Source organism: Lissotriton helveticus, chromosome 8 (genome assembly GCF_964261635.1).
Source record: "Lissotriton helveticus chromosome 8, aLisHel1.1, whole genome shotgun sequence".
NCBI classification, from domain to species: domain Eukaryota; kingdom Metazoa; phylum Chordata; class Amphibia; order Caudata; family Salamandridae; genus Lissotriton; species Lissotriton helveticus.
Window position 1 is genome coordinate 364,433,089 of NC_136069.1, and position 26,094 is coordinate 364,459,182.

The 26,094-nt window shown below is 41.4% G+C and overlaps 1 protein-coding gene across 2 annotated transcripts in view; it reads left to right on the forward strand.

Annotated features, from left to right (window-relative positions):
• Nucleotides 1–26,094, forward strand: part of FRY (FRY microtubule binding protein) — a 778,582-nt gene that overhangs the window by 400,045 nt on the left and 352,443 nt on the right. For both annotated transcript variants that reach the window (XM_078657150.1, XM_078657151.1), the window contains exon 5: nt 11,005–11,095. In XM_078657150.1, the coding sequence (XP_078513276.1) occupies nt 11,005–11,095 (91 nt within the window). The remainder of the gene's footprint in view (nt 1–11,004; nt 11,096–26,094) is intronic.

Consider the following 26,094-nt stretch of genomic DNA (forward strand, 5'->3'; position numbering starts at 1 on the left):
ACTTATCCGTGACTTCTACGGGACTGGTGGAGACGTCACAGAAGCGGTTTTCGAGAACTCTGTTTCGTCGCAGTCCCAATGAATATTCACGTTTTTTTTTGTTTTGCTTTGCAGACCACTTTTGAAGCGTTGGCTGCATTGCTTGTAAGATCTCCTGCAGGAGTTATCCATTTTGCAGCCTTGCTTGTCCCCGTGAGGCATGCTGTGTGAATCTGTTACTCTTTCGTCTACCAGCATGCGCTCCTGGGGACGGTTGCATCCACACAGCCGACAAGCCATGTCTTTCGATTTATTAGTTCTATACGTATTTGTTTTCCATTTTTGCAAATTAATCCCAAAGGAGTCTCGAGACCGTTTTACAGGAGACGCCACTATAAAACTGACAGAAGTACAAATGGTCATTCTGTACTTAAGGTGAGGTTTCAAAGGGCCGTGTTTGAAAGTGCTTCATTCAGTTGCACTTAACTACCTGCGGAATTTTAATGGATGTAAACGTACTGCTGTTAGTGAGGGTGGATTGCTCAAGGCGTTGTCCCTGAAGGGTGGATGATTGTTTTTAAATATTTGTTAGTTAAGGACGATTTAATGTTTTTCTGATTTGCTTTTGGAAGGAGGAATGAATGTAGACTAGCAATTAAAGGCTGCATAAAGATTTATAGAGTTTAAAGGTAATCACCAAAAACGAAGCAAAGTGCACCAAAGTTATGTGTTTTGACAGCAGCTTAGTTGCCAATTTGCCTAAGTACTTTAGCTCCTGGCCAATGAAGAGTTTTGAAAGAGTTTGTCCTGCTTTTGTTTGGAACAGATGCTAGTTATTTTCCATGGCTGCTTTTTGCTCCAATTTCCACATTGATGGATTTGATTTTGCTTCAGATTTATTTTTGAATGAGTAACATTTTTATTGATTTGTTTTTTATTTCCTCGAACTCGGAGTGTCTTGGTAGCTTCATTGAGCCAATGATAATCCCAGTGGTTTGTGGCTTCAGCACATTGAAAGTGGGGCTCCATAGTGTCTGTCCCCCTCTTGGTTGTTTTTGCAGTTGTGCCAGGTTCACATCATTCACTACTATCTAGTGGTGCGGAGTCATCAAGCCAACCGGCCAGGGTGCTCTTTTGTGTCGAAGAGACTCCACGGATTTCACCTGTGGATTTATTTGCATCATTTTAGAATTGCCACCTTATAATTGAATTATTTGATTACATTTGCATAATTTCCTTCTTTTGTCAATCAGAGTAAAAATATATCCCAGTTGAATTAATTTATACTGACTATCAAATTAGCCTTTTTTGCTTGTTAAGTACAGTTTATTTTTGATTTCATATAGCTGGTCTTTTATCCTTTTATTTCCCTACTTCTCACATTGTGCTTTGTCTGCTAACAAACTTCAGTAAGATACCTTAAGTAGTTATGCACATGCTGCTAAGATTTCTGTGTCCTAAAGCCATATGTTCCAATACCAGCAGGGTAGGCTTAGAATTTGTCTTCCGAGTTCAGTAAAGTAAATTGAGTACCGTTACATTGAGCAATAATAACTCCCACTATTTACAACTCTGCAAAAATAAAGCCTTCCGTAGCATGTGATATATAAAAATTACTAGATATTGGTATTATTTTCATTCTGGATTCTTCTGAGGTACCATCTTGTGCTGTGCCTTTTCTAACATTCAGAGCCACGATGGCTTTAAAAAAAGTAATGTTTTCTCTCACACGTGACTATTAGAGCCCAATTGAAGCGAGCTTATAGTTGGGAACTAACCAAAGGACCGCCAAGATTTAAAAATGTATTGGAGGCTTGGTAAAATCTTCACTGGTTTGTCTTCCATTCCCTGTGAAGCTTGTATTTTTGAGTTGGTCTTAAAAGGACCAGCTTAAATATATACTGTTTGCCCCTTAATTTGCTAAAGCACTGTGCAGCCTCTTTCTCATTATGCCACGTCTACTAGGATTTTACAACCATCCCTCTTTGGAGCTTTCCTACATCTAGTGATTGGTAGAGAAGAGCATTGCTGAGAGGTGCTAGCTGAATTCTATGTCGTCTGCTAAATCCTGTGTACACACATACTTCTCATTCATAAGAGATGCTAATTTCTGAAGTGTTATTTCATACGGTAAACCTGCATTGAGAAACTACTGTCAACTCCAAAATGTGAAATATTTAATTGAGCTGTCTTTAGGTCCCATTCATTATTTTAGCACATAATGAAAAAATGATGACCGTCCATCTTCACTCACCAAAGACATTGGCCAATTGTAAAATGCATAAACAAGAGGGAGTTAAACTTAAATTGAAAGTGAAGCCACCTGACTGCCCTTGCTGGCACTAGGATACATTTTTCACTGGGCACGCTGTTGGCTGACAATCCCCTACCCTATGGCCACTGATGATGGAACCTAAACCCTAAGGGCAACTTGAAAAATTGAACCTTCTTCTGATGAGCGATCACTTTCCAGAGTGTATTTTCTCACCTAGTCTTGGTTGAGGGCTTAGGCGATAATCATATTGCCGGATTTGTATCTCCTGTTACAGGGATCAATACAGGTGTTGTTTCCCATACTCCCACACGAAACCCTGGTAAATGCTGCTCTTTATCATCTTATTGACATCTACAGCCTATTAATTCATGCCAGAGGGTATATGGGTCAGAAGAAACGTTGAGATGCTGATATTCTCCCCTCACTGTTGGATGAGCAGTGGTTCAACCTTAGGACTAACTTCTTCAAGAATACGCCCAGGATGTTTTACTATAAAATTGTATATAGCATCAACCACATACCTGTTGAGCTTCAGGCCTTAGGTCTCAATGTAGCACAACCTGCATGCACTGTTTTCTCTCTGCGGCTGACTTTATGCATTTTGCTTGGCGGTGCCCTCTGATTTGAGGCATTTGGAAAGATGTATTCCTGCAGCTTTCCCTAATGTTGTACTCTTCTCCTCTGTTTTAATGGGATGTGTTACAAGTTGTAAATCTTTGGTCCGAAGATGCCTTGCATTGGCACTGTTACTAGCAAAGGAGGGGTGGTGGTTATCTTGGGATGGGGCCCAAACCCCACAGGCGAAGATTGGGTGTTGAAAATATTCTTTTTGCAGGGTTATTTCCAGTTTGTTTTGCTTCTGCCTGCTATGTTTCCTGACGTACTTTCATTGGCTTTAGAACTCTGGGCACTTTACCACTGGTGATCGGTGCTAAAGTGCATATGCTCTCTTTGTAAATTGTGAGTCTGATTGATTATCCATGTTTGGCATATTTGATTTACTGGTAAGTTCTATTTAAAGTGCACTAGGTGTGCCAGGGCCTGTAAAGCAAATGCCACTAGTGGGCTTGCAGCACTGGTTGTGCCATCCACATGAATACCCCTATAAATGTGTCTCAGACCTGCCACTGTAGTGTCTGCACACACAGTTGTAAACTGCGATGTTGAACTAGCAAGTGCACCCACTTGCCAGGCACTAACCTTCCCTTTTCTTGCATGTAAGGCACCCCTTAGGTAGGCCCCAGGTACCCCCTTGGGCAGAGAGCAATGTATGCAAAAGGTAGGACATGTACTGGTGTGTTTTACATGTCCTGATAGTGAAGTACTGCCAATTTCGTTTTTCACTATTGAAAGGCTATTTGTCCCATAGGCTAACATGGGAGTTGCTTTGTAACATCTTACAAGTATAACTTTCCATTGGTACAAGATAAAGAAATGGATAGAGGAATGGAGTTTAGGCTCTCTGACATCAGCATTTAATAACACATCTTTTTAGGGAGATGAATTTTAAATTGAGGTGTGTCTCACCTTTCCTGGGTGAATCATAGCTGGGCTGAATATAACTTGCCTGCATTTACAATGGAGAGAGGATTTTCACTTTCACCTGAATAGGCTGTGTCTTCTTTGCACAATGCTGTCTCCACCTCCTGTGTCCATGCTGCACCAGAGAGAACAGAACTGTTTTGGACTGGGCTCTGAAATCCTTGCCACAAAGAGAACAACCAGGGACCCGGCTTCGCCTCAGCACCGCGGCCTCACCTCCACGACGCTGTGCATCATCCATAGACTTAGTTTCCAAGGTGCTGTTGTTTGGGAGTCCATGTGACTCTGTGCCCTACGCCGTGCACCTCGCGATTGGCACTGTACTTTGGATTTATGACGGTGACAATGTCATAATAGTCCCAGGTGGAGCTATTTGTTTTTACAAGTGCTATTTTTAAAATGACTGTTTTAAAAGTGATATTTTAATGCATGTATGCAGGATTTTTGCCATTTTGGTCTTGTGTGGTTTAGATAAAGATACAATATTATTCTAAACTGGTCTGCTGGCCATTTGTGGTGTTTTCACAGTGTTACTGTGTGTTTGAAGTACAAATACTTTACACATTGCCTTTGGGATAAGACTGTCTGCTTGTGCCAAGCTATCAAGGGCATGAGCAAGGGTTATTTTAAGTGTGTAACTCCCTTACCCTGACCCAGAACCAAGGGTCCCCACTTGGGCAAAGGTGCATACCTCTGCCAACTAGAAACCCCCTTTTCTAACACTGAATGAGTGACTGGGGCTTCTGTTAAAATGCTGCCTACACATATACTACTCTCCTGCCACATACTGCGTGTACTAAGGATATTTAGAGAACTCTGAACCGAATTGTTGCAGAGAAACACTTTGTTGGACTAACCTAGCCTCCCACAATTTCATACTGCTCCTACCATGATAGGTCACTGGCTCATGGGTGGGTTAAAGCCAAATAGGAATTGTATATGGGGAGAGGATGTGGCATTACTGCCAGAGCTGCCAATTTTGAAAATGGGAAACCAGGCTTGAGTACCGTGTCTGCTCAATATCCTGTGATTTTGGGCAAATCATTTATCCTTCCTGTGCCTCTAACCTTACGTAATGTAACTGGTGCTCATGTAAAGCGCTCCAATCCCCTTGAGCCAAATTCCAGTTATATAAAACTACAAAAATAAGTAAATACTACATGAGCTGTATCTCTTCATAGTTTCCTGTATATTGCTATCTGGGGCTAGCTTGGGAATTGTCCCTCTTGATGCTCATCAATATTTTCTTACTGTGGCATTTCTTCTGTATTATCTAATGTAGCAGGTGCTATTGTACACAATTCTGTGAATTCGCGTTACTGGGAATTGTTTTTCTTTTCATAAAGTTATAGTATTTTTGTTTTAAAAAAATTAGAAACGGTAGCTAGTCAGAAACTAAAACAGAAATTGTTTACACTCCTTTCCTGATGAATTTCGTCAATGCAATTACTTTTTCTGGACGTGATGTTTTTTTATTTAACCCCTTCGCTGCGGCGGCTATTCCGCCGCAGCGCTAAGGGGGGGGCGGCGGCGCGACGGTCCCGTGCTCGTGACGGAACCGCTCCGTCACGGCACGCGGGTGAGCTGTGCTTGTGACGGAACGGTTCCGTCACGGCCCCGCCCGCTCAATAGAACGCGCCGCGCAGGCGCGAAATCAGCACCACGCAGGCGCGGCGGCGCCGTGATGGAACCGTTCCGTCACCAGCACAGCCCACCCGAGGCTCGTGACGGAACGGTTCCATCACGAGCATGGGAGGGGTTAAAATATCAATTCTTCCTTTGAAGTTTTTCTGGAAAAATTTTGAATCGATGAAATTGTGCAGATTTGGCTTGCTGATTCAGTGTTAAGAATTAACATGCCTCTCTTGTCTGTGCAGTGCTATTAGCGTGGTGCATCAATGGCCAGCAGCTCTGGTAGTTCTAATGAGCTTGCAGTATGGAATGCAATCCACATTTGTGTGCTTCAATGGTCAATACGTGTTGGTTTCCTTATCGAAGGACAATTCCACAATAAGGAAGAAGACATGTTCCAGACCCTATAAGTAGGGGAACTGGAATAATGCAGCGGAGGAGGACCAAATTATGCAACGAGGTTGACTAAATTATGAGGAAGAAAATGCAAATGTGATTTAATGCGGCACATTTTGTAATAGTATTGTACATTTGGTAACACTGTCTGGGGAAAAAGCTTGCATCTTATTGGCATCAATTTAAGAACCAAATACAGCATTAAGCAACTGAAAGATGACTAATCAAGCTCTGAAGAAAGCATTCAGGTTTGCAGAAACACGTCACCATATTTTAGTAACTTTTTTTGTTAATATTAGCAAATTTTGCAGCAGATGATGGATTATTTTGCAAATGTGGCAAATCCATACTTATGCAGAAAATACCACAGCCGCAGAATTGTATAATTCCTGGGACCCTATCTATAAATCCGAATTTAAAGAATGAGTTAGCCTCTTGAGGCAAAAAGATGTGATAGGAGTTTTTTAAAGGTCTTCGTAGACAGCCGGAATGGTAGCTTTATGAAACAGCTGCTCCACGTTGGATGTATATCAGTGGCACAAGTTTCCTACATTTTTTATGCAAAATTGCTAGTTTCATTGATCAGAAAATGATTATATATCTTTTATTTGAAAACGTATCTTTAAGAAAAAAAAATTGGAAATTAATGGCAAGTCCTACTTATCAAAATTTGGATACCCTAATAAAACCGTTGCATTAACACAAACATTAGAGAGATGAAATCTGATACTTGTCCATAAACAACTGAGAGCCATATGCAGTTTGGCAGCATTTATGGAGCAATTGAAGCATTTGGAATTACTTCTTGTGAGAGGGTAAATTGGTATGTGGCAAAATGCACCCAGTCGCATGGCAATCCAATCCTATTAAATTGAGTCATAATGTTTAATGAACTAGGCTTAAATTGGTCTGGCCAGATATACCAGTATATCGCGGGATAGAAAATGGCAGAGCAAGTGAACCTTTTCGAGTTGCATGTGTTATGCTCAAAGTTAGTTTTCCTGTATTCATGTTGTTCACATTACCCATTCAGTACCATTTATTACGTTATGAGAGGGAACTCGACATCTTTCATAGCTGTTACTAAGCAGATCCAATTCAGAAAATGACCACCCAGTATTTGGAAACACTGAAGCACACGTTCTTATATTCTAGACTGGTGAGTCTCTTACCAACTGTCTACAACCTTTACACCGCGGTCAAAACACCGCGGTGCCATTACGACGCATCTTTTACAACGCAAGTCGTTACCACGACTTGCGCTGGAGGGCGCTCTAGACTAAGGAATAGTAGATTTACTATTCCAACACCTTCCCTACTGTACGTAGGCTGGAGTTGGAATAGTAAATCTTACTATTCCTAAGTCCAGCACCCTACAGCGCAAGTCGTTGTAAAAGATGCATTGCGATGTACCGCGATCATTTTGATCGCGTTGTAACATCGTACATCCCTTACCAACTCCATATGGTCTTTTAAAGTCTCTCTTTACATTGCCAGTAGTGTTAACTTTCATTAATGAGATTAAATGGCTGGATGCGGAAGAGTTGCCTTCTTTATTATGAATGGACAAAGGAAGGATCGAATCTATTCTGAAGCCATACTGCTGACCTACATATTAGCACCCTTCTAGAATTGGATGCCAAGGAGGAAAAGAAACTCAATAGTGAATGATCATCTCAAAGGAAAGTGGGGAAATCGTGATCAGAGGCCAGCTTCAGGGTATCAAAAAGAAAATTGTCAGGATATATACCACATGCTATTTACCAGTGTCTTTTATAGGTACAGGAAGCAAAATGTGATGTAAGGGAACAGACCCGATAACCGATTGGGACGTGGGTTTGAGATGGAGCATGGAGGACAGTTGGACTTGCCTTGTTTGTGTGGTATTTATGAAATGGTTTCAGTACCCTGATGCCTTGCTGCCAGAAATCACTTCCAAGACTGATGTAGCAGTGGGGATAAGAAGTCACGAACCCGCTGATTATCCACCCCTCAAGAGGACACAAGTAGTTGTCACACAGCACAGCTCAACTGGAATCTTGAAAGGCACTTCCAGTGACCTTTGTCACCCTGGTATTCTAAAGAGCAGGTTTACTATAAACGATCCATCCACAGACAGTAAAGAAAATGGAAGACAGATAAAACCCCTGAGGACCTCTGGATACTAAAGTCCTTCCGCGCAACGTGCCGACAGCTCATCACATCAGCTAAAGCAAATTATTATAACAACACCATCAGTGAAGCCACCAATACAAGCAAAACACTGTTCAAAATATTGAAGCACTGCATTAAGCCGTGCCAGACCCACCTATTCCTCACACCACAGGAAAGTGTAATTTCATCTTGCTCTTCTGTGAAAAAATATAGAAGATCGGACAGCACATCAACACCAAGCCTGCTTTCACGCTTGCACCCAAACTTTCTTGTAGAATTCCATAATGGGCAATCTTAAACACCCTATTTCTCCCAGGTCCATCTGACATACTCCACTCCCTCAAAGCCACTTCTTATCCAGATGATGCCTTACCATTCCCCTTCATCAAAGCTCTCTCTGTAGGTGTTCTCCTATGCCTGTTTACTACTGTCAATGCCTTCTTTACACTGGGCATCTTCCCTGAAGCTCTCAAGACAGGCCAAACCATACCACTACTAAAGAAATCTACACTTGAACCTGATGGTCTCACCATTTTCTATACCATGGTATACCAGTATATTTTGTCGGACCAGACGTTGATGGTATTTAACCCCAACTTTAACCAAATGCTATTCACGTTCATTCTGGACACTAACCTCACCCTCAATGAACACATTGCGCAAAAATAGAGAGCTTGGTATCAGATCGCTCTTCTTAAGAAAGTCAGACCATTCCTTCTAGAAACTGACTTCAGAACTGTGTTCAAACCCTCGCACTCTTGCATCTGGATGGTGGTGATGTCCTACTCCATGGTGTCCCAGACGCTACACTTGCACCCCTTTCTGGCATCCTACATACTGCAGCAAGTCTCATCCAGGGCCTGAAGAAATAGGACTGCATTTTCCCCAACTTGATAGATCTCAATAGGCTTCACTTATTTGCCCACACCATCTTCAAAACCAGCGGTGTCATTTACAGAGCTATCATGACCAGCAACCCTTGCTTATCTTACAGACAACCTTACTGTCTCTGGTGGATCTCTGCACACCTGCAACCACGACACTTTCCGAATGCAGGCTAAGGAGTGTATAAAAGACAGCAGGTCTTATCCATCTATGCATCCAGGATCTGGAACAACATCACCGTATCCACCAAGACCTCTTAACGCTGCTCCAATTTAGGAAGGAGTTGAAGACTCACCTTTTTAAAGAAAACGATGTTACATCGCAATGCATTAACCACCCACAACCCAACTCCACCTCCTCTTACTCGTTGACGTTCTACTTGTCTTTGACTATGTAAAGTGCTCCTCTGCCTTTTGGCTAAGTTCACTCTATAGATTACCATATATATATATATATATATATATATATATATATATATATATATATATATATATATATATATATATATATATATATATATATAATATATATACATACATACATACAGTTCTGTGTGCTCCAAGCATTGCTAAGGTCAGTCAATGGCCACACTACAAGTGTCTTTCCCCCCAAATGGTCCTGTGCTTAACACCACTTTAAGTGCAAAACAGAATTTAATGGTCTGGAGAAAATTTTTTAAAAAATGGCATCATAAACGATAATCAGCCCGGTGTACATAGGTTTAACGACCTTGTTGTGTTAAATTATTCTAGTTTTTCTACAGTGCGGTGTACTGACTGGAATTTAGCGTGACTCCAGTTGAATTGTAGCTTAAATCTTGACACATAGAAAACCATCTCTTAGTACTTTTTTTTTTTTTATAAGGTTTTCAACTTTTTTTTTTATTTCAAATCATATTTTTATTGAAAAATAACATAAATGGTAGCAGAAGTGATAGCGGCAAGAAGGCATCATAAGAGTTACAGTCATGTTACAAAGATACCGCAATCAGACATGGATTATACATAAAACAATACGTATACATTAAAGGAAAATAAAGTACCAACTTTGCATACTCACATTTGTATATAGTTCCATAGAGCCCTCCGTCTAAATCAAGTCATATAGTACCTTTTACACTTCATCGTTCCTGCTTTGTGGTTATAGGATTGTCAAATCTGTGAGCACAAGATATAGCCATTACAGTTCATGCCGCATGCACCCTACAGTTCACTGAGTAAAGACCTCAACATTTAGACCTTCAGGGTGGGTCAAAGGTGAAGGAGGCCTGGTCCAATGAAGACCATAATTTTTTGTTGGTGACCTGCCATGGTGATGAGTGTAAAGCGGGATTGTCAGTGCCCCTAATGCAGAACAGCCACTCCTTCCATGCATTGAAGGAGACCTCACCTGTTGATTTCCAATTGCATAGGATCACCTTACATGCTAATGTAAGTAGAAGGTCCAAGAGCTGGCGGTCATGGTCCCCCTTTAGTGATGGATCTAAGGCTCCTAGGAGTAAGGTTTTCAACTTTAAGACAAACTCCGTTTGCTTAGATGTTAACAATGTGCTCTGCGAACCGTGTGAATCTGTTTGAGATGAGTCGTGCCAGCTGCTTCTTAATTCCTACTCATTAAGAAATGGAAATGCATTAAGTGACAAAATAAATGTCATTGTCTCCTATCCCACACGTCCAGTTTTAGTTCCGAGGAGTCTTATTACTGCAGCAGATGCCTCCAAGCTTGGAAAAGAAGCACAGTGGGGACAAGGTTTTCGTTATGTTATTTGTTTACAAAGTGTCATTGGTTAGTGCGGAGGGAAGGGCGAACTCCCAGCCCTGGAGCAGACACTACCTTTAGTATATTTCATACATAGAAAGCAGGTTGTTAGTGCCTGGAAGAGAGCCAGCGCCGCGTGGTGCTTGCAATAACACCGCGTTTACACTTGGGGAGGGGAGGTAAATGGCAAGTCTGTCCTTTAGTTGGAAAAATAAAATTGTGAATATAAACAGCACCTCCCTGATTCAACAGCATGTTATTCATTGCAACTTGTGGCCACACGACTAAATGCACTTCTTTCTCTACACTGATCTATGAATCAATAATCATGTACTTTTAATAAATTCATTTTTTATTATTTGCATGTTTTTCTTTTTTTACAGTGACGAACAGCATCGAGACTTCCTAATGGAGCGAAGAGATCTGGCAATTGATTTCATTTTTTCCTTAGTATTGATCGAAGTTCTGAAGCAGGTATGTGCGGCGTCCGCCTGTTCATTCGCTTTTGTGGTAAATGATCAGGCAGGATGCCTAGAACAATTGCTGTTTTTATCTCTCTGACTCCTTGTCAGTCTGTGTTGTTAACATGTAAAATGCGCAGACACGGTCTGGTCCTGCTATTGATTACAAATCATTGTCTTGGATGGGAAGCGTTGTGATAATCAAGTGAGGGCTGCTGGTATATTGTTGGCAGCAGTAATTTAGATCCAGGCTGACAAGATGCTGGCTGTCTTTTGTTATTGTGGGTCGATGAGGCTGAATGAAGGGCAGTAGTTACTGGAGGGACTATCGGGTTCTATTGTATTTATTCTTGCTAGCAGTAATAGAGCGCAGGACAGCTATACAAGCGGTGCCGGAAACTAATACAGAATACAAATGTTGTACCATAACGTTAATGTATACTTTGATCAGGCTTTTGCTGAGTTTGAAATTGTTTGTGCTGGAATTGTTTGTAAACATTTGTATTAAAAATTAAAACATACAACAATAAGCATATGTATAGTTACACCATTGTTGTATAAGAAAGCAAAAAAAATGACACAAATGTAAACTAGTGAAACAAAAGTGCATCTAGCAAGCCCACCTCAAAGACATCCATTACTTCGATAGGAAAGTGGAGCATGGAGTTTGAGGAGAGCAGAATAGTATTCGTAATCCATAAGGTCTCCTTCTATGTATATGTTGACCTGATTTTGATACAAATGTGTTGCACCTATGGTTAAAAAAAACTGCGCTGCTGCTTCTTCAAGGCAGTGGTTCTAAAGGATAAACTGAGAGAAAGACCTGTATGAAAGGAATTAAATGACTCCACAGTATTTGTTAGTAAGGCAATTTCCTATCTTCCACAAGAACTATGCAGGAGGTTAGGAAAGGGGTGCTGTGTTGTAGTACTGTAACAAACAACAAGAAACATTTAAATTAACACCAGCCAGTAGTGATCCCGATGGGCAGTCTCCTGTTTTACTCTAGACTGAGACCCATCATATACAAATCAGTGTGGTCCTTCTCCAGTAGGAACAGTGCAGCAGGAAGAGCCAGGCAGGTCCCTTCCAGATGGCATCACAAGTAACCTCGGGTCAGTTCCGGCCTCATGAATGAACTATAGCTTGATTACCTTGGGACAGTGAGCATGGCACCCACATATGGGCATCACTAGAGTACTATTACTGGGGGGGAGGGGGGTGCACACCACAAAGAGAACAAAAGTCATAAAGAACATGTACTTTAACAACGGAGCAGAAACATGCTATCCTGAGCTCAAACCAACAGGAAAATTTGAAACCACTATCAGGAATTTGATAGCTTTGAAGATAATGAAGGAGACCTAGTCAATAACTTTCCAAAGTTCCACATGGAAACAGGTTTAAGTCTTTACCCAAGTTTTATGGTAAAAACTTAGCAAAATAAATGAACCCTACACCACTATGGTGGAGGAGCGTTGCCCCACTGCTTTTAAGCAGTGCACTGCAAAGGAAACATAAAATGATAACTTTGAGTTATCATTTTATGTTTCCTTTGTGGGCTAGCGGGCTGGCGGGGCTGCTCTGCTCAAGGAGCAGGTCAGGGAAGGAGTGGTTTGCCCTCTCCTAAGTGCGCAATGACTGTTTGGTCGCCCTCTCGGGCCGTCCAAACCAGTCATGCACTCTTTACCCATTCTCCATGCAAGCTCCATTACAGCCTGCCTGGAGAACAAGCCCTGGCCCCCATTCCCTGGTTAAGCGTTGAATGAGGTCGCTCAAAACCAATCACAATGCTTCATTGCAGCGTTGTGATTGGTCAGGGGATCCTGGGTGCCTACGAAGCACAACGCTGTATTGCAGCGTTGTGATTGGTCAGTGGGGCCTAGCTGTGCTTCAGTCTGAGACAGAGAAGAGCAGGAAAGGAGATGCGGGACCCAGCGCAAAGGTAAGTTTATTTAGATTTGTTATGTTTTTTTTATATGCGTGATCCCCCCTTGCGACTGCCCCTCTGCCCCCCCAGGACTGCCCCGCCAAGCCACCTGCGAGCCATGCCAGCCGCCCCTGCCCTACACCTCTCTCATGGAGAGTTTCATGGTGATCCGTCAAGGCAGATATTAGTACATTTTACAATGTCAATATAAGCTATCATGACTGTGTATGGCCCAATATCAGATTCTTCCACGTCAGGAATGATGTAAAAGAAAAGATACTCCCAAGAACAGCTAACTCCAGATGAATTGTAATTTCAAAATAACTTTTACCATATCCTCCGCAGAATATAGACTAATTCAAAGTTCTCTATAAATACTACACTATCTGTGCAAACACTTAGACCTCAAAGACACCTCGGGAATGATTAACCTCTGTTACATCTTTGTGGAGAACTTATCTGAGACTGTCATCAGAAGGAAGAAGGATGTGTTCGTATTGTGCACTAAGGTGGCACGTTGTTGGATGCTTCGCTCAATACCTGCCTTGGTGCCACGTGCACTTACCAACTGACCGTTCCATGGTCCCCGTCACCTGGAGGCTCCTCCAAGATCACCTGAAAGCTTTGGTCAGGAAAGGCAGCAGTGGAATTGAAGGGTACTGCTACAAGCAAATAATGTGATACTCTGGCTTCTACAATGTGCAGAAAGCAAATGCCAAGATTCTGAGAAAAGGGGCGCGGATGAGCCGATAAAGAGCCCTTTCCAAGACTGTGGTTTGTCCAGAGAACTAGAGAACTCTAGCAGAAGTTCCCATTTTAAGAACAAATTGAGTCTTTTTACTGTTATGCCCATCCTGGTAAATCGTACATAAAGTAGGTAGTCAGGAATGGTAGATGCATCGTCATGCATTAGTTCCTGATTTTTCATTGTGTTCATCTCCCACTCGCTTCTCTTGTTGCTACTTCAATTTGCTTCTTAAGCCTGATTTTCTATCCTGATCTGCTTATGGATGTCTTGGTGTGGCTCTTTCTTCCTGTCAAGCAGAGTTTACTGCTTGGTTTATCTATCTCCATCGTCATTCAAGAAGTACCAGATTGCGAAGGAGATCTTTTACTCATGTGGTGTTTCCTCCTATTTGGGACCCTCTCAGGGAGACATGTGACCTCTCTCTCGAGCTGTTAAATGCAGGATGGCACACTGCAGCTGAAGAGTTTCCCAACAAGAAGATAGCTTAAACAGCCTTCACCGTGTCCAGTCCTTGACAGTCTCTCAGGATAAGAGTTGTCTTTTATTTCTCACTTCACATACATTTATATCTAGACTACCAAACGGTTAATCATTCACCTTTGTGTGGCATCTATAAAACCGTGTAAGAAAATCAGATGTAAATGATTTAATGTTCCATTTATATTTTGGAATTAATACTTTATGCTACTGAGTCCCAAAAGTAAAATTCAAGATTAAGAAACATGATTTTGAATAATATATTCTCAAAGTGTTCTAATACATATTTTTAGAACCCTTTAATTATTCTGAGCATGAGGATATTTCTGTGATTGTGAGCAATTTAGTAATCGCTGAGAAATATGAGGCTATGAAGGTCTGAAAAGGACTAATTGTTCGTAAACTCGCAATACCGATCGAAGCAGTAGGTGTGAAGTGGTAATGGTGGATAAACAGTAGACAGAAGCAGATTTCAGGCGCGCCCCTGCTTCATAGATCTAGTTTCCCCTAATAGAAGAGTATTACATTCTCTTGCTGAGAATCCAGGCACTGATAAAAGTGACATTACACTTGAAAGAGTTATATAATTCTGAAGCTGCACAAGATTTCTCAAGCATCACCAGGGCTGAAGAAGGTCACATGCTATCACCTATTAGACACACACCCAGCACACCTTGCAAGGGAAGGATATTAATTTCTACTGTATGGTTTTTCGGTGCTCCGATTAAATTGGGGGGCTAGCAAGGGAAGGTGAGTGAAGGTGATCAGATTAACTTTGCATCTGGTGTTTCACAAAATGCCATGAAAAGTCCTCATATGATTAAACATAGAGACATGATCATGTTGCCTGTAAATAATTGGTATGTGGTCAAGTGGTTAGTTCTTCCTATGTGGAAAGGGCTTGGGTTCAGACTTCCTCAAAATAACTGAGTGTTATCCCAAATGTATAACCGCCCAGGATAACAGTCTTCTGTAAATCAGTTTTGTGTGTAGACCAATACAATTATGGTGTGTGTGTGTAATATTTACTTTAAAAATAGTATTAATACAGCAGTTTCCAAGCACCGCAATTCACAAATAATATTACTCAATAGGGCCTTGGGAGGGGCGGCCGACCAGCGGGAGATTTGGCCCATGGGGGGGGGACTGAGGGGGGGGTGGGGTTTCAGCCAGCACCTCAGTGGGCTGGTTGGGCTACTTGGGTTTCCTTTTGGGCTGGACCTTGGGCTGGCATTGGGCTACATTGGGCTTGGGGGTTACTTAACCGGATATCTTAGACTGTCCACCATTTTGGTGGCAGTGACCCAGCAGCCGGTGGGAGGTGTCCTGGGGGTGCTAACTTTTTCCCGCCCGCCCACCCCTTTTAACTTTTTGCATGAGGGGTTAGATTGACGGTTGTTTTGTAGGTTTGGCAGTATGGGTTGTTTTTGAGAGGTGGTCTTGTTTGGGATCAGGTGCATCGGGGGGTGTATTCTGTACAGGGGTTTTGTCGCTGGAGCAGGTGCTGGGGTGTGTACGGAGGCCTGTAGTTTGGCATTTTTTCCCCAGAAATGCAAGGGGGGAGTTATGAGGTTGGGGTTTACAGTTCGGTAGATATAAGAAGTTATATAGTTAGGTAGGTAAGAGGTTGCAAGTTGGTGGTTATAATTGTTGCAAAGGGGATCCAATTTTAGGGGTGGGGTGAGCGGGGTATGTTAGGAAGTATATATTTATTGAGGTCTAGTTTTGTTCGGCCAAGGGTATGTATTTGTAAGGTGCACCTGTTTCCAATAAAGCGGCCTTTTACACACCAACAAGCTGGTTTGTGGTATGTGCTGCCCCTCCCTACTCCATTATGAGCCCAATATATTGTTCCACTGAAAACTAATGACCGGTCCAATATTCAACAAGTTGAATCTAAAATACTCCACTATGAAACTGACTCTCAGAACATTACTTTTTTGGGGCACCATCAAATCTTACATTTAACGCATCTTCATGTTGCATCTCTGTCCAAAAAAGTTAATGTATCGAAACTCAAAACTTAGATCTCTCGACAGTGCAACTTCATTTCAAATTTTGCACGTTTGAAGTTTGATCATAATAAACTTCCGAGTTAGACAGATTTCCTGTTGCATGGTCCGTGCACAATAGGTGACACAGCTATGTAACACAATCCTTGCAACATGCTAACATACTATTTTCCAGAAGTCATCCACTGGCTACACCGTGATACAAGATAGTGATATTTTGTAAACATTGCATTGATGTTTTGACGAATATTTAGTCAGCTCCTATAATATTTCACATACAGAAGTGAGTTACCGCACCTTCGGAAAAGGCAAGCTACGTGTAAAAATACAAGCAAAAATGAATTTTATTTAATAGGCTAAAATCTCTTCACCAGTGAAAACCAAATTCCTTAAAGGCACGCCCAACCTTTTCGACAAAATATTCAGAAAACCATTGTTCAACATTTTCAAATTTTAACTGCTCTATTTATTAATATCACTGAAGACCAATAATAATTTGATAATACAACCCAATTTTACTCCAAAACTCAGTTTTAAAATCAATGTTAAATTCTTTGCAGGGCCATTAAATTTGAAAGATTTTTTTCACTGATCCAGTCATGTCAGACAGGATCCCTTAAATGCAGGAAATAAAGGAATAGAAGTGGAATAGAATTATGATAGAATGAAACCAATAGAAGTCTAACCCAAAACGCTGCAATGCAGGGTGAGAGTAACTACAGGTCATCATGGAGTTCCTAAAATGTTACATGACCGGAAATGTCCCTCCTTTGGAACCCAGAATTGTGTATTCAGTTGCGTTAAAATGTCTCCATTGTAGCATGTGCACATGATGCCTCCATGTTTGACTGTTTTTCTCTAAGTTCAGAATTCCTGTGACCCAAAGAGGTCAGCCGTTTCGGCACGGAAGTGCTTGCTATGCTGATGACCTGAGAAAAACTGTTTCACCCCAGAAGAATCCTGCACAGACATGCTTGATGTAAACCTACACCCCGGAAGAAGCCAGCAAAATAAACACAGCCTTCTCAATATTGAACATCTCCTTGTTATCCATTGTGAACAAAGACATTTAACTTTGTTTCATGAGTTGTCACACCAGAAGCCAGGGAGTAGATTAACCAGATTGTTTCTACTAGGGATCCTTTAGAGAGTTATATTGTGAGACAAGAGTGGCATGGCCTTTCCTTTCCAGGCGGTGCATTCCCCCCCAAAAACCCCAATCCAGTGAACTTCTGAGGTTGAACCACAGGTTTATTGTCCAAAGACAATGGTTGCAGTGCAAGGGTCTCGCGTCCGATTTTAAAAGTACTGTTAATTTATCTGAAAAGTGGGACCGCCACATCTGGAAAGTGGGACTGCCACTTCAGCCAAAAGTGCCAAGCAGAGATTCTTTGTTCCAAAAGGGGCACACAAGGGGCACCCTACAGTCAAAGTTCCCTTCTAGGGCGCTGACTTTGATACTTTCAACCTACTGCGTCTGTCTACTTTGGTGCTCAGAACCTTTCTTTGCATTCTCAAAAATGTTCACTATCGGTTGGTATTATAGTATCTGTTGCTTCAGACCTTTATTGTAGACTTGAATGAGTAAATGTATTACATTCAATTAAAAGCATTGATGGAATACTCAATGCGTGGAATCCATTTTGCCATGCTTCGTACGTATGGTATTTTGACCTTAGTAATAGATGGGGACTCCTGGCCATGCCTCAGCTGCATGCACAGTACTCTGTAAGGAAAATCATCATTTAGTCTGAAGTTGCCGTAACTGACTCCTAGGTAAATCAACGTTTTATTATGCGCAGCAGTTTTGCATATAATCACGCATAGTAGAGTGCAGATTTGTTTCCACTTGCGCCTTAAAAGATAACGAATAATGAATTATACAGCTACTAGAGACCAAGTACCACTGCCCTACCTAGTTGTCTAGAGGATTGTCTAGGGTATAAAAGCCCCTCTTTTAACGCACATTAGCAAAGCTTTTAGTGTTCCATTCTAAAAATAGCAAAGCCCAGTGACTTACTTCAAAGAACTTTGCGTCTCCTGATAGTCATTTCTCCTTATTCGGCCTAATTTTATTAGTATGAAGAAAGGGTACAGTTTTCATTCAATAATTTAAAAACTAGCATTATAAGCATTTATTTCACAGAAACCCACACCTTATTATTATTTTTTTACCTCAGTTTAAAGAGATTGAACTATTCAGTGTCTGCTTATGAGACGACCATTCACACATACTGCATCTGGAACTCAGTAGGAAAACGTTTCTCTCGTGCATCATATATTTTTATTTGATGTGGCCAAATCAAGGTTTCAGTTTGAAGAAATGTAAACCTTTGTCTCAACCCTGCATTGGGATAGCAAATGATAACTCGGTTTATTAAATCCTGTAATGTGTAATATATAGACATGTAGTCATTGCACATAGGGATTAAGCCTTTACTACACTGGAAGTACCACACAAGTATTTCTACCTTTACCACACACTTATTATTTTTACTTTTTTTCTTAAAAGTTTATTTAACAATTTTCAAAACAAGAGAAATCCAGAATACATGCCGATACACATGGGTATAAATTCCATTACATAGTCCAATGGTTGGAAGGGTTCGAAGTAAAGAAAATACCATCAGATACAAGTAAAGCATGACACTCTGAGGCGGAGCAAACATATATAGTAATGCGAAATTGTCAGTTGGAACAATCAAGCATACAAAGCATAATATTGAGATGCTCACATTCTGATACAATGGAGTTTAAGAAAGGGGCATTGGTGGCAATTATTAAAAAGTAGTCCCTGAGAGGTTGCAAGATATCTTTTGGCCTAGAGGTGGGTGACTGTGGCATACCACGCACTAATTTACCATGCAGGCAACTTTTTTTTTTTAAATAACATAATTTTTATGTTATTTTAAAAAAGTGATTGGTTGGAGGACAAGGGACATACGGGTGATAATATTAGGTTTCGGGGTGGGTGGAGGTAAAAGGAGCTAAGGGTCAATTTAGGATTTCGGAGTGGGTTGATTTAAACAATATATAAATGCGCATATATACATGTATAGACATACACACACATTACCTACTGGCGGTCACCAGTAAGTAGTTATAGTTAGAGACATGTTTCCATAGGAAAAGTGTTTTTTTTTTTTTACTTGCTTATATCCTTGGCACTCTTTGACGAATCTGCACAAAAGTTTCCCCAAAGAAGTGCACCTGTGATTCTAGTTGTGCATGGAAAGCTTTGGGGTGAGAAAAAGGGGAGTAAGTGATGTCATCAGTGATGTCATTTGAGATGCCATCAGTGATGTCACTGACCATGTCACAAGTGATGTAATTTGTGAGGTCGTTAGCAGTGCATTGCAGGGGCATACGTTATAGTTAGCTTAGGTAACTATGACTGCAGAAATTCTATGGTTTTGTATGAGTGAAATCTGAGCCTAACTATAAAATCCCTGTAACCATTGTTATTACAATGGATATATACAAGTACCTTAAAAATATATGGTAACGGTTCAAGATGTAATGCCATGCATCGCGAAGATCAACCTGTGGTATTACATGTGTGTTAATAGCATGCATCTTAAAGACACACATCATTGCACATATATATTAAAAGAATAATGCTATGAACATGGATGGAAAATATAAAAGTTTTAAAGTGAAGGCATGACAATTTTCCAACCAGGTTTTGTATTCAATATTACTTAAGTTTTGCATGTAATAACGTTTGACAAATCTACCAGTCCATTACCCAGCAGCCATGGTCCTCAGGCCAAGAAGGACTTTACATTAGCTGTACTCGAAGACACTCATTATCAATCTTTGATAACAGGAATAAAAGCTACACGTTCCTCTAGAAATGCATAAAGCAAAATTGCTGCTATTTGATCATGTTTTATTGATACTTCTAGATTAGATCCACAGAGATGAGTGGAATGAGCTTAAGATACATAGAGATTTATGTTTTATTGGATGGTATACATGCATTCTGTTTATTTTACACTGACTAAACTCCTCCACAATCAAATATTTGTTGAGTACAAAGACAGGGAGGAAAGAAAGAGATTAATGATGCAGGCAGTTTTTTTTATTTGTAACAGTTGTATTTTCCATGGAAACTTTGTAAGTTGCAACTTTCTTGGTCCATGGGGGATGATTTAATCTCCAATGCTGCCTCCAGGCCCAATTATTGATCATTTCACAAAGAAAGAAGCTGGAGGAGAAACATGAGTTGTGAGGCTGGGCACAATAGCAACACAGCTCATTAATTATTGACACTTTTGCAGAGGTAGGGCAATTTAATTGCCAGTGAGAGCTGAAATCTGGGTACCCAGAATGCTGACTACACATGAAGTTGATGAAACCGTAGATAAAGCATGCATATTACATTTTCCTAGGTGCTCTACTTTCCATCTAATTTCTTATCACTAAATCAATCAGTTTTGATAACACTCTGGACCAGCACAGGAAAGCCAGAAGATTCCTGAACGGGCAGCAGTGATGTGGGCTGCTTCGCTGATACAGTGAAAACCTACTGTGACTCCACCAAAAGAAAATAATAAGAGTTTAGCTCAATTTTGTTAAATGCCACCATATAAAATACACTTGCAGAAGGACAGGCAGGCAGCTATGCTTGCTAGAGGCAATATCGGGTTGGTAGAACAACAGTTTCGGCGACTGCCTGTGGTTCCCCAGCCCTCTCTATTGGTGCACTCAACAAACCTGTGCCGACTCAGTTCTGAAAGATTTGGTCACCTCAAGTTTAAAAGTTTTGTGGGAAAGTGGGTTTCTGTTGCAGTTTGTGGGCCCTTTGAGGCAATTTGACTGTGGAGTACTGGGTCCCTGCTGTCCAGGTCCCCAGTACCAGTGTTCTTTTCCTAAAACTGTGCCATGACTGGTACTTCAGACCCCCCTGTAAGTCCCTAGTAAATGGTACCCTGGTACATAGGGAATCGGGACTGAAGAGGGTGCCCTAGGGACCCCTCACCAATGCTATGCAAACTGCCACTGCAACCTGCATGCCTTGGTGCAGTGAAAAACGACGAAGTTGACATGAAACACTGCCTGTGTGCCATGCCAACCAGCACATCCTAAGGTATAGGGAAGTCGCCCCTCTAGGAGGCCTTAAAAGCCCAAGACACAATGCACTATATCTCAGGTGTGGGCATATCTGCATGAGCAGATATGCCCATACAATATTTTAAGTACCAGGGAAGCCATAGAGAGTACATGGGATGGAAACTCAACAACTCGAGTTCCCCAGCACCATGATTACTTCACTGAACCCAGGAGTGTTTGGTACCAAACTACTCCTTTAAAAAAAAAAACACACATTGATGTCAGTGTTGGATTTATTAAACTATATACTCAGAGGACACCTCATAGGTGTCTCCTGAAAACCTATCAACCTGGTGTGGTCTCTGACTGGCTTTAGGCAGCCTGCCACCACCACAATGTTTCTGGACTCCTGGGTCGAGAGTCTCTGCTCGCTGTGGCCAGAAACAAAGCACCTTCTGGACAGAGGTGTGACACCTCTTTCCCCAGGATGGGCACAGTGCTCGAGAGGGAAGCTTGAAAGGCCTGCCACCTTTGTAATGTGAACTCAGCCTCTGCTGCTAGCAGCAGATGGCAGCCCCTGATTCAAACCCCCCACTTTTGGGTGGTAGAATCAGTGGCAAAACTTAGCAAGAATAGAAGGTGTGCCCCCCTTTGCCAGCTCCACCCCTCAGGTGCCGGAGGTAAAGATGGTGGGACATATTCAATCAGGGCTAGGGTTATGCCCCCTCCCACAAGAGGGTGGCATAATAGTGAGCGTGGATACCCCAGTTAAGGAATCCATTGGTCCCTACCTGTTACTCCCCTGTTACACCCCTAATTCTAGTATTTAGGTGGCTCCCTCACACCCTGAGATCAGATCTACGATAACCTAAGAAGCCCGGACACCGAACAGCTGCACCAGCACGAGAGGAATAGGACCAGCGACTGTCTCTGCGCCTGCCCTGCCTGCCTGTCTGCTGCCTTTCAAGTCTGCTACAAAAAGACGATTCGTCCTGCAGGCCCAGTGACCTCCAAAGCCCTGGGAGGACTGCCTGCCTTCGATAAAGACTCTAAATCTACTGTGGACAGTGGACATGTCCAGAAGAAACTATCTACAAAGGAAATAAATCTGCCCTAAGGAACCACAAACACACCTCTCGAGCCAACTCTGCACCCAACACCCACGGTCCAAGCCCAAGTTGCCCACCGGTCCTGTAAAGGTTCCCCAGCATTTCTTAGCATGAGTACACTGTGGGCTGACCCCTGCCAGACTCCACCTCTATGCCTGCAGCCTCCACTCCAAGACTCCCCCTCACTGCGATCTACTTGGTAAGTTGTTTTTCGACACTTTAGGAAACCCCTGCACCAGAACCCCCTGGACCTTGGGGTTCCTGACAGATGGTGTCACAATGTCCCCTAGCATCTCTGCTTCCTAGGCAGCTTTGGGTTTCTTCGTCTGGTCTTCTGGCCAGAGCCCGCAGCCTTTCTTCAACCTCGATTTCCCCCCTCCTCCATTGAATTGCATTGGGCACACAACCCTGTGTTGGCACTCTGCTGCTTCTGTGCTGCTGAGGGTGTAAGTTTGGTGCTGCTTTATCACCCCCCCTTGTACTTACCTTAACTCCAGGAGATCGAACCCTGACACTGCTTCACTCAACTGTTAGCAGCGCATCTTCGAGAACCCCCAGTCTCCATTGGTTAACATTGGGCACTGACCCAAATCCGACCTCTGCACCTGGCCCGCCCCTGTGCTGCTGCAGTTTTGGTGCCAATCTGAACCTTGCATGGTGTTGACCAGAAACAGCGAAGACTGGAACTGTAAATCATGTACTTACCTGAAAAATTGCATTCTTGTTTTCCTCCATAGGTTAACATTTTAAAGTCTTAATTATTTTTCATGAGAAGCACACATACCTTTTTGCGAACAATCTTGAAAGAAGCTTATTTTTCTAAAATTGGTGTGGATCTCCTTTTTAAGTTGTGTGTCAGTTATTGGTCAATGTTGTGCAATAAATGTCTTACACTCCTCTGTGTTAGGCCTAAGACTGCTCACCTACACTAACACTTATAGAGCACTTTGGGTTTAATATTGTGCCCTGCACACTTTTGGGTGAATCTCTGGACTCTGTGCACGATATAACCACTCCGTGGTATACCATATACAGACCCAGCTTCCTACTGCATTAAAAATGCAAATATCAAAAAATGTGCCTCTTCCCTGTCTATCGAAAGTGAGTTAATAGTGGAGATGTTTCTCATCATTGTTAATAAAAATATTGAGGCTGTTTTGATAAACCACAGAAATAATGTATTGCTACATACTCCCCAAGAGTAAATCTTTAGTAATCATTTTACCCTTGGCCAAGCGAGCCTCCAAACATTACTTCTAGATCATCTTAAAATGGTTGTATGGCCAGTCGAAGAGGACAAGTTCTACACAGAGGTGGCATCTCGGTGATGAAGATGCACACTAGATTTATCTTAGGCCAAAAATGAATACCAAGGGAAACCCAGGTATTATTTGCTGTTTGGGATCTTTGATTGTCTGTTACTTCATCACTAATCAGACGAACAACATTTTAAAGGCGAGTAGCCATGAGAATAAACTGCTCTGCTGCACACTTTCTAAACGGAAGGAATGATCGAAAGATTTTCTCATGAAGGACCATGGTTGCTGTTTGGAGGGGGAAAGCAGAGGAAATTTAATGAGTGAAGAACTTGTATCCCTATGAGTAACACTACCTGATATAAATTTACAGCTGCACTAGGAAGTCGATAGTGATTTCAAACAGTAGAGAGGTGCACACTCTTCTGTTCAACTTTAATGGCAGGTAAGCCACACCTGAGGCACCCTCACCTTGCTTCATATTTGCTTCAAAAAGTGAACGGGTTCCTCACTATTTCTGCAGACTTGATATAACAAAATGGAAGTGTTTACCTAATAAACTGATGGGGAAATAATAATGAGTTACAAAATATTAGATACGGTGATTTAGAAATGTTAGCTGAATATTTATTAAAACAACTCTGTGAAAGTGATATATTAAGATATCGAAGGTCTGCTTTCTTTGTTGATCGATTACCCTCATTGACAAAATTAATTGCGGCATAATCATCATGCTCTATACGTTTAGGCTACATTGCTTCTTCTGGTGTAAGGATAAACTGATTTGCTTGTGATTCAATTGCAGTTATTGCCACGGGAAGGAATTTAAAGATAGCTGCCTCACATTGTGAGGCTTGGAGCACACAAGTTACTTCTGGTCATTTTGGGGCCCAAATGAGTAAAAATAAATTCATTACTTATTCTAGTGATTGCATCATTAATTATAAATAATTTGGGAGTACAGGATAATTGTCAGAAATTATAGTGGAAAGAGAAAAAATACTAAGTTTAGCTTGGTATTCTATTGCAAACAAGTAATGCCTTACATATAAGGAAATGATTGCACTCATTCATTACAATATATATATATATATATCAGCACATTACACACATGTTCATTATTCATGACAACTTATATTATATATCTTCACATTATACAATAAGAATTATAGTCCATGCTGTGACAATTCTCATACCCCTGTTCACAGGTCATGTTTCAGGTCTTTTAACAATTGTCCATTAAATGTTCATGTATCACAAAAGGAGATGTAGCCTCTACATTTTCTTCAAAGTCACAAAAATAATAGGCGTAGTAATATAGAATTGTTTGCTTAAGCGTTTCGCTCACAACGTGGTGCGTGTGTGAGGAGTATTGCACTTAAGTGAAAGTTACACAAAAGAGGTTTTGGGGTTTTATTTGTGAATACGGTGTAGTTGACATAACTGAGATAGACATATAACAGTGGAGGCTGGTGAACTTTAAAAGAGGTGGTGCACAAATTAATCCCCTAAAGTGTAATGTGAAAGTGAGTGTCGTGAACGGGCACCCCATCCATACCGCCGCACCCATCTGCAGCGAAGGGGAAACGAACTTCTGTTTTAATAATGGGCCCTGACATATAAACTGTATTCCTTTGCCCTGGTGTTTAATCAGAAGTTTTTTCTACTATGGGAGATGAAGTATGTTGAGTGGTCTTGAGGGAAGCTTTTATTTCAGGAGCGCCGGCAATAACTAGAGATATAGGCCCAGATGCATCAAGGTAAAATCTGCTCGCAAAGGGGCAGATTCTCAGAATCTGCCCCTTTGCAACTGGTATTTTTGCATTTGGGATGCAAAAATCTCAAATTAAGAATTCGCTAAATTGCGATTACTTGCATTTAAGGAATCTCAAATTGAGATTCCTTAAATGCAATGCATCAAAGTAAAAAAATAATTTGATTTCGCTAATAGGAGTAGCAAATTACCATGAAGTTCAACTTCATAGTAATTTGCAAAAACTTTGAAAATTGCACTTTTGTGCATTTTTCAAAGTTTCATGTTTCATGTTGTTGTTCTTTGTGTTTAATGTCCTTTGCCAAATCTGCCAATTCTTTCTTAATATCTGAATTCTTTTTCGCCATTTTGCTAATAATCTGACCCCTGATTGTACATTTAAAAGCATCCCATAGGACCACAGGAGGATTCATTGTCAAGAAAAAAGTGTTCAATATCATTAGTAAGTGAAACCACTTGAGCTTGGTCAAAAAGAATCTCTGAGTTCAAACGCCAAGTACGGGGTTCTTTGGGTGATGACAAATTAAGGAGCGTGAATGTAACAGCAGCATGGTCAGATATAAGAATTGGGTGAATAATAGGATCTGAGGATTGCCGAAGCAAGGTGGAATGAACTAATAAGTAATCGATATGAGAGAAGCTAGAATGGGG